This window comes from Aspergillus eucalypticola, assembly GCF_003184535.1.
Source record: "Aspergillus eucalypticola CBS 122712 chromosome Unknown BO83scaffold_53, whole genome shotgun sequence".
Classification (NCBI taxonomy): domain Eukaryota; kingdom Fungi; phylum Ascomycota; class Eurotiomycetes; order Eurotiales; family Aspergillaceae; genus Aspergillus; species Aspergillus eucalypticola.
The window spans coordinates 79,356-96,257 of record NW_020290327.1 but is presented as its reverse complement, the minus strand read 5'-3'; the positions used below and the strand labels follow the sequence as shown (position 1 = coordinate 96,257).

The window sequence follows — 16,902 nt, the reverse complement described above, 5'->3', positions numbered from 1 at the left end:
GTTAATAATTAAATAAAATAAAAAGTTAAAGAGATACTAGTTAATTAATTATATTATAATTATTTATAATACAGGATTAAATGGCTTGCTTTAAATAAAATAGATTATATATAATATCTAACTAGAAATTTTAAGAATATTTTATTTTATTTATAAAATTATTATATTAAATATCCCACCTGTCCTGGACTTCTTAAGTAACTGTTATAGTAGCTGGTCGCTGCTGAGGCTGATAAGTTCATGCTAGATTATAAAGATAATAATATATTTCTAACTAAAGACAGCCAGTCTTAAAAAAAAAGATAATATAATAATAAAATATAACTGAGATATATAATCTAGTTTTTACTTATTTTATTTATTATATATAATCTTATTTTATTTATTTTATTTATTTTATCTTACTTACTTATTTTTATTATTTATATATATCCTCCCATACTCCTTTCCTTTTTCCTCCTATGTTTGATATTTTAGTTTAGACGCTCCGAATATGAGTATTTGATTGGCGCTCACACGGGCCAGTGTCTTAACAGAACTTAATCTAAAAAATATATTACTATAACATAAATGTAGAGTACTTACTTAATCTGTTTAATATTTATGAAATCTATTTAATTTCTTCTTTTTTATCTATTTTATATATAATTTATAATCTTTTTAATCTTCTGTCTGTTTCTGATCCTGTTATAAATTTCTAAGTTATATTTTATTTATAAATCTGAGAATAGTCTGATTAAATAGCTAGAAGATAGAATCTCAAAGTCTTATATCAAGAAGCCTCCAGCTAGAACTGCTAGTCCTACTATCTTGCCTGTGACCAAACCAGTCAGCCAACCCGTACCTTGACAAGTAAAATATTATTAAATATTATTAATATATATATCAGATCCTGTATCAAAGATCTAATTATATTAATAATCTAATTAACTTTAATAAAGATACTTATAAAATCATAAAATTAGATAAATTCTTTAAATTTTTATTGAAATTCCTAATATTTTTCATAAATCTTTTCTTTACTTTTTCAAAATATATATTAAAAATGATTATCTTTATAGATTCTTCTAAATTTTATAATAATTTCTGAATCAGATTTCTAATCTTTCGATTATTTTATTTTATATATATATAGATATTATTGAAATTAGAAATTATTTTTTATTTATCATTATTAAGAACGTTTGAGTTGATTATAAGCCTTAAATAATTAGTTAAATTTATTAAATCATTTTAAATTAATTTCTAAAAGTTGAATTTGCATTTAATTTTTGTTGATGATGATTATCGAATCATCTGCTTCTATAAGTTATCTTTAAAAAAACAGGAATTAATAATAAATTTCTATTTAACCAAGTAACTTCTTAATCTATATTATTTAGAATATTAGTAAAAAAATTAAATTTATTCTATAAAATTATATCATATATATAATAATTACTGAATCCCTAATATGTGTATCTGTTTGTATTTAGAATATAAAAATTTATATAATAGAATATAAATTTCAAGATTAAAATGAGATAGTATATAAAATAAATGTTATTTTTCAATTAACTTATATTTTATTGCCTCTGTAATAGACATTAATATTTTTTCCAAATTTTGAAAATTTTTCACATGTTATTTTCATCTAAAATTAATCATTTATAAAATTAAGATAGTAAATTATATATATATAATAATATTATTGTTAGAGTGGATCTGCCAGTTTGCTGCGACCCGGCGGGTCATGTGAGTAACACACGGTCGCGGATCACGTGGATTAGGCGATGTCATGTGATTTGCTCCTATATCGCACCTCGCTGGCCCCCCCAACACTGCGGGAGGCCAGCGATCAGTTCAAAGCAGAACGACAGCTAGTATTCGCGCATACAATCGAACTTATCACGTCTCCTACATCGCCCCTAACAATTATCAATAATCCAGTAGAAATCACCTGATGAGATATTTTATAATTTTTTGTATAATTAATAATAGATTTCTCGTTAGTCAGCTGATAAATTATCATTTAAGATATTTACTTAGTTTAGTCTGTTTAGTTACTTTAATATATTTAATTAACTTAATTAATTAGAGTTAATATATTATTATACTTGTTTTACTTCAGCAAGAATTCTAATCTTTTAATCTATATTGGCTAATCACGGGAAGTAATAAGTTAATTAATAAGCTTTTTTATTTCTGATATTATTTCAATAATGTTTAACTAATAAAACCTATTGAACAAAAATTTTAAGGTAAAAATAAGCCGGGCTTCTAACTGTCAAGCAGCCTAAGAATACTAAACTAAAATAAATAAGTAGTCTAGTAGGACTAGACCTGATAAGAAAATAAGATAATTTCTTTAATTTTACAGTTAAAGAAAATATAATAAGATAATAATTATATAATAATTATATAATCAGATTACATAATACTAGTCATAAATAGGAGACTAAATATAATCATAATATAAGATAAAATAATAGACATAAAGAATATAATTATTATAGTTATTAAAGAGAAACAATCCAATTCTTAAAATTAAAAGAAATAGATCCTTAGATAGAAAGTAAATGAATTAGATAATTAGTTTAAAAGATTTTGAACATAATTGAGCAGGAAATAAAAGGTTTTATTCATCTTTAATACACTATTTATAATAAATAAATCTTTTATAAATCATTAATTCAATTAGAAAATAGAGAAATTATTATATAATATAATCAGAATAATATAAGAATTATATATAAAAGAGAAAATACTAAGATCCATAAGAAGTAAGTCTAATATGCTTTATCAACATTAGAAACTCTATATATTTATATATGGGGCATATGATTAATCTAGATTTTCATGGAAACGATTAATTATAAATAAGTAGATAAGAATTCAATTAAGAGGGTAAAGTTGAATTCCAACCGATAAATAATATATATCTTTACTATTCTATTTAAAAGTTAATAGACTTAAAAAAAAGATTAAAGGATATTTTTAAATTTATATATAATTATTAGGACTGTAGACGCCCCCGGTTAATCTATATTATTAATAAATAAGATACTGTTACGGACCCCTGCTAGTTAATCTACTAGTAAGGCGGACTCGCCAGGCAGAAAGCGCCGATAAGGGCAGCGCTCGGGCAAAGCCAAGTTGTTATTTAGTAGAATTCCCGATTACCCTTACGACGCCCAGAACGGCCACGTATCACGTGACCATCTACCATCATGCCTACCATTGAGGGTATACTTAGGGTATACTGGAACCTTGGACTACGATTGGATCGACCATCGATCTACCCAGAAAGGTATATGATATGGTATACGGAGGATAGGATATATAAGGACACTCTCTCATGTACTTAGCTAGTTCTGTTCTCCGTGCTCAATAACACTGTCTTTAAGTAACCATACGTTTGGAAGCTTAGCGATAGAACACTCGTCCGCACTTACTTACGGATAGCTGCGCGGCACTATCTGGCCCTACTTCTCTTCTCACGTCCAAGACCAATTGTCCTCGGATAGTTATCGGCCTGATACCTCCTCGACCCAGTTCGACGGTACGTATACCAGTGAAGCTAAGCTAACCAGGACAGAGAAGCGATCCTAGGGTTTGACAGATACCTTAATCTTACCATAAAATCTGTATAGTATTTTCAGAATATTCATTAGTTATTAAGAATTCTTATTATTGTTATTTTAATAAACCTGAGCGCTGAGCCATTGCCTTAACAGAGATTGGCTTAAAAACAGAAATATATCATTATAGTATAAACCTAGAGTATTTATTTAATCTGCCTGATCTAACTAACTTATTTAATCTATTTATTCTTTTTTATTTCTTGATTTATCTATCTCTAAATCTATAATTTTTAACCCACTTAAATCTCTGCTAAATTAATAATTCTCTTATAGTTTCTTAAGCTATATCTTATTAATGAATCTGAAAATAATCCCACTAAGTAGCTAGAAGATAGAATCCAGAAGACTTATATTAAGTAGCCTCTAGCTAGAACTGCTAGTCCTACTACCTCACCTGACCTGCGACCAAGCCAGCCAGCCAGCCAGCTCCTTGACATAGACTTAAGAATTATATATAGTAAATTTATTTATTTTAGTTCCTTTACATGATTATTACAGTAACTCATTGCGGTTGAGGGCCTGAGACTCATAATTATATACTGAATATTATAGATAATAATATTCTGCTAACTGAGACTAGTTTAGTCTAATAAATAAAAATACAATAGCAAGCGGTATTTGGAGATAAATAGCCAGATTATAGAGTATAAAATCTATTTATTATCTTTATTTTGCTTTATTTACTTATTTTTATTATTTATAAATAATTTCTTATATATCATTCTTTATCTTCTTATGTTTTGTAATCCAGTTTATATATGCCAATCAATATAGATTTGATTGACTCTTATACCAATTTACTGATAAAAAGTTCTAGTCTTTTTACTATCTGAAGTATATTAGATTAAATTCTGATAGTAGCCAAGGCAGACTGGTATAATCACATAGAAAACCTTAAATCAATCTAAGGATGAATCATATCTGTCCTGAGCTGATAAGCTCATAATACTCGTATTTTATCAGATAGCTGAGTAGTTTGAATCCAGAGTATTCAGAGTTGGTTCCTGACAGCTGCCCCACATCTAACAGTAAGGTACCCGACCTTCACAGTCTCCCCGATGGTATGCGAGAAGCATCACACCAATTTGGACCAAAGGGAGCTATGCCACGAATACCCAGTAGAACAATTTTGGATGCACATCGACAGGATCATCTTCTTCCATTGCTTCTACAGGAATGTCGCTCCCTTGATCTGGCCAAAAGTGAATTGGGCTGGATGAGGAATCGGGCTGTTTCTCAAGCCCAGTCAAACCCTTTAAGAATTGAGACCACCAAACCCAAACTTCACCAGGGATGGCGAAGTACTCTGAGATCAATGTGCCGGGCACGGTCTCGAGGCCAACCTCTCCAGTACATACTTGGTGACCAGCCCTTTGGGGACTTGGACATCCTGTGTAGGAAAGAAGTCCTGATACCTAGGTATTTTGTACAAGATCGACCATTCCTGTATAGAATGTGCTAAGTGGGCAATTATCTTTCTAGGCCCGAAACTGAGACATTCACCTTCCACGCTGCCAACCTGATTTCGCGCAATGTCGTCAATGCCAGTCAATCTCTGATCAACCCTCATGCTATATCTGTACGTGTGATAGACCTTTGCACGGGAACAGGATGCATATCCCTCCTTTTGCATGCTCTTGTCGCGCCACATGTACAGCACTTGTCCATCGTCGGGATCGATATTAGTACTACAGCAATTAAACTGGCGAGAAGGAATTTGAAATATAATATCCGACAAGGAAAATTGTTGGATCGAGCGATGGCGGATATTACTTTCAGAAAAGGCAATGTCCTCTGCGGTGTACCTGTTGATGCATCGAATGAGGAGCAAGCTCTGGGCGATACTCCCGAATCAACGCTGCGTACAGCGTGCCATCTCGATGTGATCATATCAAACCCACCGTATATATCTGAGAAATCATATGGAAATGGGACCACTGCACGAAGTGTTCGGATGTACGAGCCGAGGATTGCATTGGTCCCTCCAGTGCTCGGTGACGCTCTGAAAATACCGCTGCACCGGCAGGAGGATATCTTTTACTATCATATTTTGTCATTTTCCTTCAAGAGGAAGGTAAGACTTGTAATGCTCGAATGTGGTGACCATTCACAGGGCGAGCGTGTGGCAGCTTTGTGCCGTGCCTTGGCAGCACAATATCTACAAGTGGATGATTTGTGCATCAGTATTTGGCCAGCTAATGATGGGACTTTGAACAAGAGCGCTCACGACGTTTCTGAGCCATGTATGGTTATAGTACAGAGACTTGGATTGGGGAATACTACGACCTGTGGTCAACCTACCTCTGATTCGAAGTGAAAGCACATTGGCTCAGCATGATACAATGTGGGGACTAAAGTGCAGCCAAGTCAATTGTATGACCAAGGACTCACTTGTATACTCTTCTATCGATAAGAAGGGAACAAGCACTGTGCAGTAAGTGGGCTAATGGGGATTCAGAGCAAATACCCTATCATGATGTAGGGCAGCCTGGGTGCGATTTTTTGATACAATAAAAGGTTATTATACCATCCGTTGATGGAAGATTAAACCGGTTATCCATGTTGACCGCTGCCATTATTCGTATGGATGCCCTAGGTGGTGACATTGGACAGGTCATAAAGGACTTGTTGGACATGAACATACTAATCACATGGGAGCTGTATAAATTGTGTTAGAGTATACTGTGTTAAATCTATCAGGCCTCATGTGGAGACTCCCGCAGCCTATTGATACCATTTGCTACACGAACGGGGAACTCACAGACCTGCGCCTCCCCCCGGCGTAAAAGAAGACGTTGATTTGTCTCTACTCCTACCACAGGGACCAGTAAGTCTCATAAAACAACGGTATCGCCAAAATATATTCTGTCCTAATCATCGAATTCGCGATCCGCACTCATAATCATAATATATATTCGGATTTTTCCGAGACCGTACAATATGTTTCACAATATGATAGTGTCCCACCAGGAACACAGTAAATAAGCGTCTGAAATCAAAAGCCATGGGTATCGCGAGTTTAAAGCATACCGAGTAGGCAAGGCCACTGGCGCATGTACAGAAGGGCAAGCCAGCATACAAAGAGGAAATGTCCAGTAAGTCACCTCCAAGTGAATGTGCATCAAGGAAGGTTAGAAAGTCAGCATGTACCCAATCACAGCAGCAGCAAAAGCTATAAGTTTTGTAGCACCCATCAGCCCTGCTGTAGCATGGCCTCCACTCGTTGCGGATGGAATGCTAGTGAAAGTTGCACCAGTCGGGCCACCAATCCTTGCACCAGAGCCATCAACTGCCACCGTCGTGACAGGATTAGCGACTTTAGTAGCACCGGGCACAGAGTCTTCTCCTGTTCCAATTTCCAAGATGTCGTTTCCCGTCGCATCAAAGTTAGTGTTGGCGAGGGAAATCTCATTGTTCGCTAGGTCGTAGACAACGTACGCACTGCGTAAAAAGGTGTCCCCCAAGACAGCGGTACTATCACCAGCGGGGACGATTCCAAAGACACAAGCGCGTTCTCCGTCCTGAAATAAGAGATCACCCACGTCGAGAACAAGCTCGTCTACCCCAACAGCAATAGTAGGCGATGAGAAAGTGTAGGTGATATTAGTGTTGTTTTGTGCCAGACTGCAAGGCACATAGCCAACACCAGAAGATTGTTCGTACACAACACTAAAATCATTATAGATGTCTTCGACGATGGAATCTGGAAGATATGTAAGGGAACTACCAGAATCAAGCAAAACGGCAGCCGGAAGCGCATCTGACGAGTAATTGCGACTGCTTGATCCCGAAGTGAAGCCGACTCCAGTAAGAGCGATTATGAATTCGGAATAGATGCCATTAACCTTCTGAATTGGAAGGGTTTGTAGTTCACCGTGATATTTCTTCGTATTCACGCCTCCAAAAAGAATGGAACCCGTATTGGCATCTAGATCGTTCAACCATAGGCTGTAGGCATTAGACTTTATCAAACCATTTTTCACCATTGCCCTGGGAAGGTTAGGATAGGCGCTATCACCGAAGCGGCCGACTTGGACCTCATTCGAAGTATAGCCGATGCCCAAAACACCCTCTATAGATAGGAGTCAGTTGATGATACACTAAAACGAGCGCCTGTTGGCGCATGGGATTTCTGTAACTGGGAATTCCACGTACCGGAGGAACTTGACGTATACCCGATACCAAATTGGAAGTCCTCCAACGTCGAACCACCTATATGGAGAGTATCGGTTGCGTAAACACCAGCCGCACCGGTTCCATCCGCATAAGATATATTGAAGTCAGACGAGACATATGTGTACGTTGTAGACTTGTCAGAATCGTAAGTGCCGGATGTACTGCACGGATCTGTCGACGAGGAGCAAAGCGTAGAATTCGCTGCGTTGCACCAAAGGTCACTGCTCCCAGTGTCCAAAACCAGTCGTAGGCTCTGTTTTGGCGTTCCAAGGGTTATATTACAGAAATAGAGCGTTTCCTTTCATTGACATGTAAGCCAACACGCACTGGTACAAATCCAGGATCCTTCGCATACCTCATTATCCAGGGCCTGAGAAACAGTGGTTGTATCTCGCTTGCGTCTTGCGCGGTCCCTCATGACAGGATCTGACACATCGTTGCGTTTGATATCTAGGGTCACAACAGCGGGCACTTCTCTTCGCTGAAGTATCAAGGCCTCTACTGTCTCGAGTGGAACAAAAGACACAGCAACCAAGAGAGACAGAACTCTCCACATTGTGTCCCCCACCCTTCTATCCGTTCTTCTCCGGGCTCAAAATCGCTCAGGTGCCGCAAAGTTGCGAGTTTTATTTTGTGCAATGAATTTCCAGTGTGGGCTCACTAATGGTGCTGGAAATGAGCTGGTACAGGGTGATTATTCCGGCGTTCGTTGGTTAGAGGGATAGGATAGGAGGTTGAAGCGGACTGTGACGATATTATATTGCAATAGAGAAAATCTAGTAATGAGAAAACGGATAGTTTCTGTTTCTGACCTCCACACATGCTTGAGGAGAGGGGGCATATTGCTATTATATTGGAACATAATACGTAGTAGGCAGTAGGCACACTGGGTTTCAGTTGTTGGTCCGGGACTAGTCGGCTGATTGACTCGGGCCCAGATCTCCATGCCCCACTTATTCTAGGCTGAGCTCTCGGACAGGACAGTATTATTCTGCTGTCGTCATCACCTGTGGGTCCAAGAAGATACTAATTCCGGATCTCTTCTAGAGAGACGCATAAGCATACAGGGTGATTCAATTAAAATACAATGTAGTATTGTACACGGAGTACAGGATCCCATCATTGGTCCAAGATAGTGCTTTGTACAAGCTACCTAGCCTAAACTTCTACCAAGTGTCATGCCCAAATAGTGTAAGCTAAGAGACTCCCTATTCTACGCCACAGTTGCTTCTTTATTGTGTTGGGTCTTGGCATACTATTGTTAGAAGTATGGACACGGAAGTTTCAATGGAACTGCCATTTGGGCGAAAACGGCACACCCGGACGGATTTGGTTTGCAAGCCAATTCCGGCAGTGATTCGGCTAGCTCGGGCGGCAAAGGAGAACCTTGAACAGTCTCACTCTTCGGTCGCGCAAATTGTTTATGTAATGTTCAGCCGTAAACTGAGTAACTGGGCAGACGGTTTGGAGAACACTGAAGTGTGTGTGGCAGGTGCGGTGTACACCGCCATGATCAGATTACTTTTTCCACAGCCACAATCGACTGATAAAGGCTGTAACCAATATATCACGTGCGAGTCCATAATGAAGTTACAGAGTAGATGACTACTCATAGAGTTGAAATCTAGCTACCTAGTGTCCTTTCATTTCTGGAACTGGTATGGCGGCCTTGGAGCACCCGTATAAACTGCATGTACTGTGTATGTGGGCAGATCACTAGTGAATGCATGTTTGAAATCTGCATTTAGGTCTACAGGTTCTTAAGATAATAGTCAACTTATGCACCTAGTGGTTGTTATAGAAGAAGCGTTTTCGAAGCTGAGATCCGTATGAAAAACGTCCTCGTATCATGGCTATGGATTTAATGTCGTTGGTGGGATGAACGCCACATTATACAACCAGTCTGCGCATATTGCTGTAGATATTGGCTATGCCGTTCACCCGCAGTACCGAACAATATCGGATAGCCCACATGTTTACGTATACAACGAAGTAGCAAGGGATATAATTTGTCGTCATTTGAAGTGGAGCATGTGGGATCTACTGTGCGCCCTGAACATGCACGTGGTATGGGGAGTCTCATTAGCCTGTGTGCACTCAATGAGACTTCTGCCTTGCTGTCTTTTCGTATTGTAGTGATGTACTTTGTAGCATGCTGGCATAGGCAGCAGCGATGAAACATGCGTTCTGGCCCAGCGCTAACCGAAAAACTGAAATCCCGAAGCCTAAAAGAGCCTCCACCAATCATTGCTTGAACACAGTGTGTCAAGTCATATAAGCCTTACAACATCTGTTTGGCAAAGTTCGTCGGTTGTTCCTTGGGCAGCTCCTAGCATGTATTAGAATATGATATGAATTATTACCGCATGGTAATCACATTGCCAACAATCATGCCAGCACGGCTAGTTCACCGGGAATCATATGTACATCTGGAGAAATGGGGGAGGGCTAGAGATTGGAGAAACAAGCGCGCAAACAGCGAGGGCGTAATGGTAAGGCGTAACGGAACGTCGCACCAGAATATACCCTCACAAGCCCATAGCTTCTCTGACTCGTGTCATAGTCAGCTCAGCGTTGGCTCGAGCGGCTCGAGCACCTTTCTCTGATATGTCCTCAAGGTAGCCAGTCTTATCCTCCATCAGCGAGAAATATTTTTCTCTTACAGGCTGCAGGTGATTGGATATTTTATGGGCGAGGTTCTCCTTAAGTGCTCGCAGACTGGTTGACTGGAACTCCAGAACTAACTCTTCGCACGACCGTCCCTCGAAGTGGCTAAGAAGCTCCAGAAGATTAGAGACGCCCGGCCTGCGAAGAGGATCGTAAGTTATTGTTGTTTCAGAGTCAGTAAGCGCCGCTTTAAGCTTTTTGTGGATCTGGCCAGGTGAATCAGTGAGCAGGATTCTCGACCGTTCGTCTACATGAGATTTCGACATCTTCAATGTTGGCTCTTTGAGAGACATGACTCGTTTTGCAGGTGCTAATAGGTGAAATTGAAGTTAGTCAATATTCTCTACCGCATGCAATGAAACCATCGTATGAAGGACACACATATAAGTGACTCTGGGGCTGGAAACACTGTGCCATAGACGTGATTAAAGCTGTTTGCTATGTTTCTGGAAAACTCAAGGTGCTGTTTCTGGTCATCTCCGACGGGAACATGTGTAGCTCTGGGTTGTGTTAGTGTGTGATCAAACTAAATGTCGTGATAACGAACCTGTGTACTAGTATGTCCGCAGCTTGGAGAACAGGATACGAGAAAAGGCCGAGTCGCAGCCTTGACCTGGCCTCTGAAGTATCTAGAGTTGTGTCTTCAGGCAATTGGAGTTTGCTCTAATCCGTGTCAATGCTAAGGCTCTAACCTCCTCAGAAGATCCCCAACACTTTCTGTAATATTTTCATTGTCATGTGTGCTTACCTTCCACTGGGTCATTCGTGACAGGTATCCCATGGAGGCTACTGTGCACAGGATCCAGAACAATTCCGCATGCGCTGCTACCTAGTACTGTTTAGCGCGAGACTCTGTTAAAGCCAATTAATCACATACAGAACTTTGGTAGAATATGGTTGAGCGATCGGGGTCAAGGCCAGCAGCTACTAGAGTAGCAAGTGCTTCTTTTCTCCACTGTCTCAGCTGGGCGCTTTCTTGGGGTACTGTCAATGCATGCAGGTCAACTATGGAGAAGTACAAACTCGTCCCATCACTGGCGTCGTCTTGTAGCTTTACCCATTCTCTTAGGGCACCCAGGTAATTCCCTAAATGCGGTACACCTGTGGGTTGAATCCCGGAGAAGATCGTTTTGGCAAAACGTGGTGAGCGTGGAGTTTGGCAACTACTCCATCTTCGGAAGCTGAAACTACTCGGCTTCCGACTAACCACCTCCAGTTGGGGCTGAATCGAACTAGGCCGATGAGCTATTGTCAGGATGCGGCTATACCGACATATGTTAACATGCATGGCTGTTCTTTTCAACACATGGAAGCCCGTCCCAAGGAGGTATATGTCCGAGGTTGTTTCGTGCTTTGCACAATTTAGGTCACGTGATTAACTAGACTACTAGTTGGCCCAGCTGTTGAATAGGATTGTCTAGTGGCTACTCAAATGAATCTCATAAAGCACGTATAAGCCGCAACAAAAGACATGACACCAATACATCTGCCTTTCTCTAGCAAGAACTCATTATGGAAGGCTTATGGACAAAGCTATTATAAAAAGTGGGATTGTCGAGATTGGCAAATTCGTAGAAGATGATGACAACTATGTGATATTATACAGAGTATTGGATGACATGGTGCTTATGCCTTGCGTGCTGTAGTTAAGGGGCCCTTGTATGCAACGAATCGTTCGTTGTCCAGGATATCCGAAATCGAGTCACAAGATGTTGCATCTTGCCGCTGACCAAATTGTGAAAGGTAAGGCTGAAGCGACTTCTCGACTTCTGGAAGAGTGCTGTCCATGTTTGCAGCTACGTCTGTGATCACGATATAGTTAGTGACGTGGCGAACAAAATCGAATACAAAGCAAGGTAAGAATTGCAATATACCAAGGCTTTCATGTTCCCAAACATTTGCTTTCATGCCGACTCCGTAGAAAGCATGCTTGCGCAAGAATGCTAGCCATGTCTGTACAACCTGAGGGTTGCCGTCTTTGATTTGTACCAAGCGTCGGAGCGTAATCCTTTCGAAATTCTCCTGACTCTTTTTATGCACGAAGTTACTTCTAGGAACGGTCCATCGCTCAACAATTCGTGGCAGGGGCACCGGCCCCGAGACAGGGAGGTTCAAATAGTAAGCCGCCCGCACAGCAAAATCGGCGAAAAATTCGACGTTCCGTACGCTGTAAGATCTCAACTGAAGATCACAAACTGGCAGGCCAAATTCGGCCTTCCTCCGGAGGGGTCGTAGGTACACAGCTTGAACGCTCCTGGGAAGTCGAGCCTTATTATTAATGCTCTCAAGGCGTTCTCTCCTAATCATGAGTGAGCGCATGTCATCGAGAGCAATTTATTGGAGATATAAATCAAAGTCCAGACCATTGTTTCGTTTGCGTCTCGGTCGATTTCCTGTACGAACACACAAGTCAGCTCTTCGAAGTTGTTCAAGGTGGTCGTGAGAGCGCTAACAGTGCACTGGATTCAGCTGAGCCTGCTGGGGGGAGAGTATCGGTCGTTGACGGTGCAGGATGGGTTATCCCAGAGGAAGTGCTGTAACCTCTGAAACCTGCTAATAACTGAAAGCTGTTGGTATGGTTTCGCTAAAAGGGTAGGATGGGGTGACGAAAGATTACCTGGAACTGCCTGCCAGTGCATTTAAGTAGCCGAGGGTTGAGGGATAATGTCATGGTTGAAATCAATGTCTGGAAGAGTTGAATAAATGAAACACAAAGAACAATGCGCCAAATCCCTAGGTCCGTAGTATTGCAGGGACCTTGTACATAAACTCACTTGAATACCTACAATCTTTTTTCCATCAGGGCCCCAAGGATAGCGAGCGGAAGGCCACCCTTGATTGGCCACGAAAATTGACCGCCTTGTTTGCTCATCCGATCACATGACTATTTACCAGCTTCTAGATACTACTACTAGTTGTGGATGATAAATCGTGCTTTCTTGGGAATTAAGAGCACAATCAAGTTGATTCTAACGCTGTAGATATATTTTATGGCCCCGGAGTACCTTTTTTGACAACCAACTTACCCACCACCACTACTATCGTGAAAGTGGAACGAGAATCATACTTCAAGCAATCATGGCATCCTCTCGCAGCTCATCATTTCAACATGCGAGTGAGGCATGCTCATTCCTGAAGGAACGCCTACCGGATTCATTGAAAGCACCTCGAGTTGCAATAATCTGTGGCTCTGGTTTGGGAGGGCTCGCAGGTACCATTGATCGCTTGCCTCAAGTCGATTTCGATTATGCTTCCATACCCCACTTTCCCCGTTCAACAGGTAGCCGTGTCCTCATAATTCGAAAGCCGTGACGCTTTACGCTCATTTATCAAGTTGCTGGCCATGCAGGAAAACTAGTCTTTGGACTACTCAGTGAAAATATACCTACAGTGTTGATGGTTGGCCGTGCTCAGTGAGGCTGCTCCATCAAGAGGGATTATTTACTTAGCTTGCTAATCAAACCTTCCAAAAGTTATTACGAAGGGCATTCCATTGACCAAGTGACATTTCCTATACGTGTCTTCAAACTCTTGGGGGTTGACACAATTATCTGTCAGTTATATGCTCTTTCTTCGTCGAAGCCCCAAGTGATGTACTACTGATAGTTTACTGGTTTATAGTAACCAACGCCGCCGGGGGACTGAATCCTGAATATATGGTAGGAGATATTGTTCTGCTGAACGATGTAAGTGTATCACTACTTGACAGCATCCAAGCACAGCTTTAACACATTCAATTTCTAGCACATATTCTTGGCTGGCCTGGCGGGGGTTCATCCACTACGCGGTCCGAACTCGGAGGAGTTTGGCCCCCGGTTCCCACCTCTATCAGATGCGTACGACCTTCAATTGCGTTGTAACGTTCACAAAGCATGGGCCAAGATTGTAAATGTAGAAAGCAAAAGAAGACTGCATGAGGGAGTGTATGCCTTCGTCGGGGGCCCTAGGTAAGCTTTGTCCATCTTGATGAGCTAATGACCAGAATTCTAAAGGATTCAGTTATGAGACCCGAGCAGAATGCCGTATGCTTCGCCAGCTAGGCGCCGATCTCGTCGGGATGTCGACCGTACCGGAGATTGTTGTTGCCAGGCATTGCGGGATTAGAGTCCTAGCTTTGAGCCTGGTAACGAACAACGCGGTTCTCTCACCAGTGCCTCGCGGAGACGACCACCGTCTTCATGGGAAAGATGTAGCAGAACTCGGTGAGATTTTGCAAGAAGGAAAAGCGGACCATCAGGAAGTCCTTGAGGCAGGCCGCTCCGCCGCCACGGACATGCAGGTATGCACCGCATGACTCCCTCCAGTTTTCGCGCACTGATAGTAACTATCAATTCAAGAAGCTTGTTATACAAACCATCGCGGATGTCTTTCAGTCAGGCTCGTATGGAGATACGATCGGTGGCCGGTGAGTCAGTGCGGATGGGGAGGACTATTTGAGCACTGGGGCACAACTAGACGCTCCGGCAATGTCAGAGACTTCAAATTAGGTTTCTTTTGTCCAGAGACTGGTCATTATGACTGTCTGAACAGAAACCAATTCATTCACTTGCTCCTCGTGTTCCGTTTCGCTCGCAAATTCTTGTAGTAGGAACGTTTGCCGCTCTGCTTGAGAGACTGGATGTCCTTGTACTTAGCCTCAAATCGCTTGTTTCCTTGCTCCGCTGCCAGTGCTTCCTCAACGAAAGTCTTCTTTCTATCCCTCTTAGCGATGCGGCTACTGAAAAACTCAGTCGGACCTTCGATGATGGTTCCCACTTGAGAATACTGAGGAGGGCGTGCTTTGCCGCCCTCCTTCTTGTAATGCCTCTTCGGATCCAATACCGAGCGCATTCGAAGCAACTGCAGGTCTCTCTTGAGTTCTGTGGTCAACTCCGTCTTTGGAAGATCGAACCAAGCGCTGCCAGCTGTGGCTTTGTCCTGAAAAGAAGACAAGTTAGCTATCGTCACCCATATAGGCAAAATAGCAGGATAGTAATGATGGGGTTGATGCTCAGAGTAACTATGAAACAAAAATGTGTACTCTCATAGGCACAGCGCATCCCAGTACGGGATGTTTAGCTGCATCAAGCGCTTACGCGATGGGATTAATTTTCCTCATAGCATCCGTGACAAACGACACAACAAAGGTTTTCAAGGGGAAGTAACGCGTCTTACCTTGGAACTTGGCTTTGAGCTTTTAAATCCAGTCGGTCGCATCTCGAGTGGCGATCTGATGCTGGGGCTTTTCATTGCCCCGATGGCATCTTCCACAACTGCAACATCATCTTGTTGACGGACATATGGCCTTAGGGAGCCTCCTGGTGCCAACTTAGGGATACTAAGCAACAACAAATTAGCTTTCGAAGGCGTACAAATTTCGACGGGTACACATACTGAACTGAGGTTGCTTCCAAACCCACATTGATCAAGCTATCGGCATTGGAAGCATTGGCCGTAGCATCACTGGGCCTCAAGCGATCCTCAGCCTCGCAAAGCAACTGTTCAATATCTTCATCATTTAACCTGACCTCATCCTGTGGTGGGACACTGGTAAGTTCAATGCATGTTGCACCTGTCATGTCCTATAGTAGAGGATTCAGGTAACTCGTGTGTGCACAAGTTAAGGTAAAAGGAAGACCAGAAAGTGGAAGCCCACAAGGTAGGTATTTATAGCGTAAATTCAGGGCTACTTTCCTGTGGAAGAAGTTCAATGGCAAGCTCGATGGAAAATTTGTGTTGTGGGGCGGAACCTCACCTTAACTAACCCCTTGGCAACTAGTACCTATGTGGAGATATGCCTGCAATACCGGGTTATTATTATTCCCGCCCTATAGTCTCGTTTTGGAACTGCTTCGGTATCAGTAGTAATTGTCTATCTGTTTCGCTCCTCTTAACACCTTCAACTTGCTGACCGCTAATGCATCAAACCAACTGGCTCTGCATGCACAAGAAGGGCTGATAATCTTCATTCTTCAAACTGTGGGTGTATATACAATTTGTCACATCTATTCTGTAACTTGCCACTTTCCGGCGGTCGAGTGAAATTCTTCCGAGCTGCTATAGCCATCTAACAGTCCACTTCAAGGTGTCGGAAATCAAATGTAGTACTTATCCATCATGTTACTACATAGTGATGATTGTCTGTCAATGGTTGGTTGAGTATGGATGCTAGTGTATAGCCCATATTGCAAGGTCCTGACTATTTAGAGCTAGTGTCGCTCGGTCCAGTTGCTTTGTATAAGATTTGAGTGCAGAGCACCAATGTGGCATGTGAGCGTCATGATCTCATAAAGTCATGCCATTTTCTAGTGATTTATCACTCTGTACAATTAGGTTATTCGTATACTGTTCGGATATTGTGAGCGCTCAGCCCGATGTATAAGTATCAAATTGTGTTCCCGAAAATCAATGCATTGACTTAAGTGTCGTAATACTGGCTGGAACTTAAAAGCCAGAA

At 41.2% G+C, this 16,902-nt stretch overlaps 6 protein-coding genes across 6 annotated transcripts; 2 read left to right on the top strand and 4 right to left on the bottom strand.

Moving 5' to 3' along the window:
- Positions 1–4,725: 4,725 nt before the first annotated feature.
- Positions 4,726–5,940, top strand: BO83DRAFT_327143 (N5-glutamine methyltransferase family protein; the record flags this gene model as incomplete). Its single annotated transcript, XM_025528073.1, has 2 exons — positions 4,726–5,042; positions 5,106–5,940. The coding sequence occupies 2 exons, from the start codon at positions 4,726–4,728 to the stop codon at positions 5,938–5,940; spliced, it is 1,152 nt and encodes a 383-aa protein (XP_025381906.1).
- A 526-nt stretch (positions 5,941–6,466) lies between these two features.
- On the bottom strand, positions 6,467–8,663 carry BO83DRAFT_383739 (pepsin-like aspartic protease). The gene is made up of 3 exons (XM_025532542.1): positions 8,155–8,663; positions 7,779–8,097; positions 6,467–7,695 (listed from the first exon to the last, which is right to left on the bottom strand). The coding sequence occupies exons 1-3, from the start codon at positions 8,353–8,355 to the stop codon at positions 6,755–6,757; spliced, it is 1,461 nt and encodes a 486-aa protein (XP_025381905.1). The 5' UTR covers positions 8,356–8,663; the 3' UTR covers positions 6,467–6,754.
- Positions 8,664–10,115: 1,452 nt separating this feature from the next.
- On the bottom strand, positions 10,116–11,778 carry BO83DRAFT_383738 (tryptophan--tRNA ligase MSW1). Its single transcript, XM_025532541.1, has 5 exons — positions 11,344–11,778; positions 11,215–11,295; positions 11,014–11,129; positions 10,848–10,966; positions 10,116–10,776 (listed from the first exon to the last, which is right to left on the bottom strand). Exons 1-5 carry the CDS (start codon positions 11,752–11,754, stop codon positions 10,328–10,330), a joined length of 1,176 nt encoding a protein of 391 aa, XP_025381904.1. The 5' UTR covers positions 11,755–11,778; the 3' UTR covers positions 10,116–10,327.
- Positions 11,779–11,883: 105 nt separating this feature from the next.
- BO83DRAFT_412920 (mitochondrial 37S ribosomal protein uS10m) lies at positions 11,884–13,137 on the bottom strand (the record flags this gene model as incomplete). Its single annotated transcript, XM_025534450.1, has 5 exons — positions 11,884–12,268; positions 12,341–12,765; positions 12,830–12,859; positions 12,920–13,026; positions 13,084–13,137. 5 exons carry the CDS (start codon positions 13,135–13,137, stop codon positions 12,093–12,095), a joined length of 792 nt encoding a protein of 263 aa, XP_025381903.1. The 3' UTR covers positions 11,884–12,092.
- A 407-nt stretch (positions 13,138–13,544) lies between these two features.
- BO83DRAFT_373518 (purine-nucleoside phosphorylase) lies at positions 13,545–15,131 on the top strand (the record flags this gene model as incomplete). The annotated part of the gene is made up of 7 exons (XM_025530043.1): positions 13,545–13,746; positions 13,801–13,879; positions 13,940–14,019; positions 14,088–14,152; positions 14,211–14,413; positions 14,466–14,745; positions 14,804–15,131. The coding sequence occupies 7 exons, from the start codon at positions 13,545–13,547 to the stop codon at positions 14,873–14,875; spliced, it is 981 nt and encodes a 326-aa protein (XP_025381902.1). The 3' UTR covers positions 14,876–15,131.
- Positions 15,009–16,072, bottom strand: BO83DRAFT_373516 (Fcf2 domain-containing protein; the record flags this gene model as incomplete). Its single annotated transcript, XM_025530042.1, has 3 exons — positions 15,840–16,072; positions 15,621–15,783; positions 15,009–15,383 (listed from the first exon to the last, which is right to left on the bottom strand). Exons 1-3 carry the CDS (start codon positions 16,022–16,024, stop codon positions 15,009–15,011), a joined length of 723 nt encoding a protein of 240 aa, XP_025381901.1. The 5' UTR covers positions 16,025–16,072.
- Between the last annotated feature and the right edge of the window lie 830 nt (positions 16,073–16,902).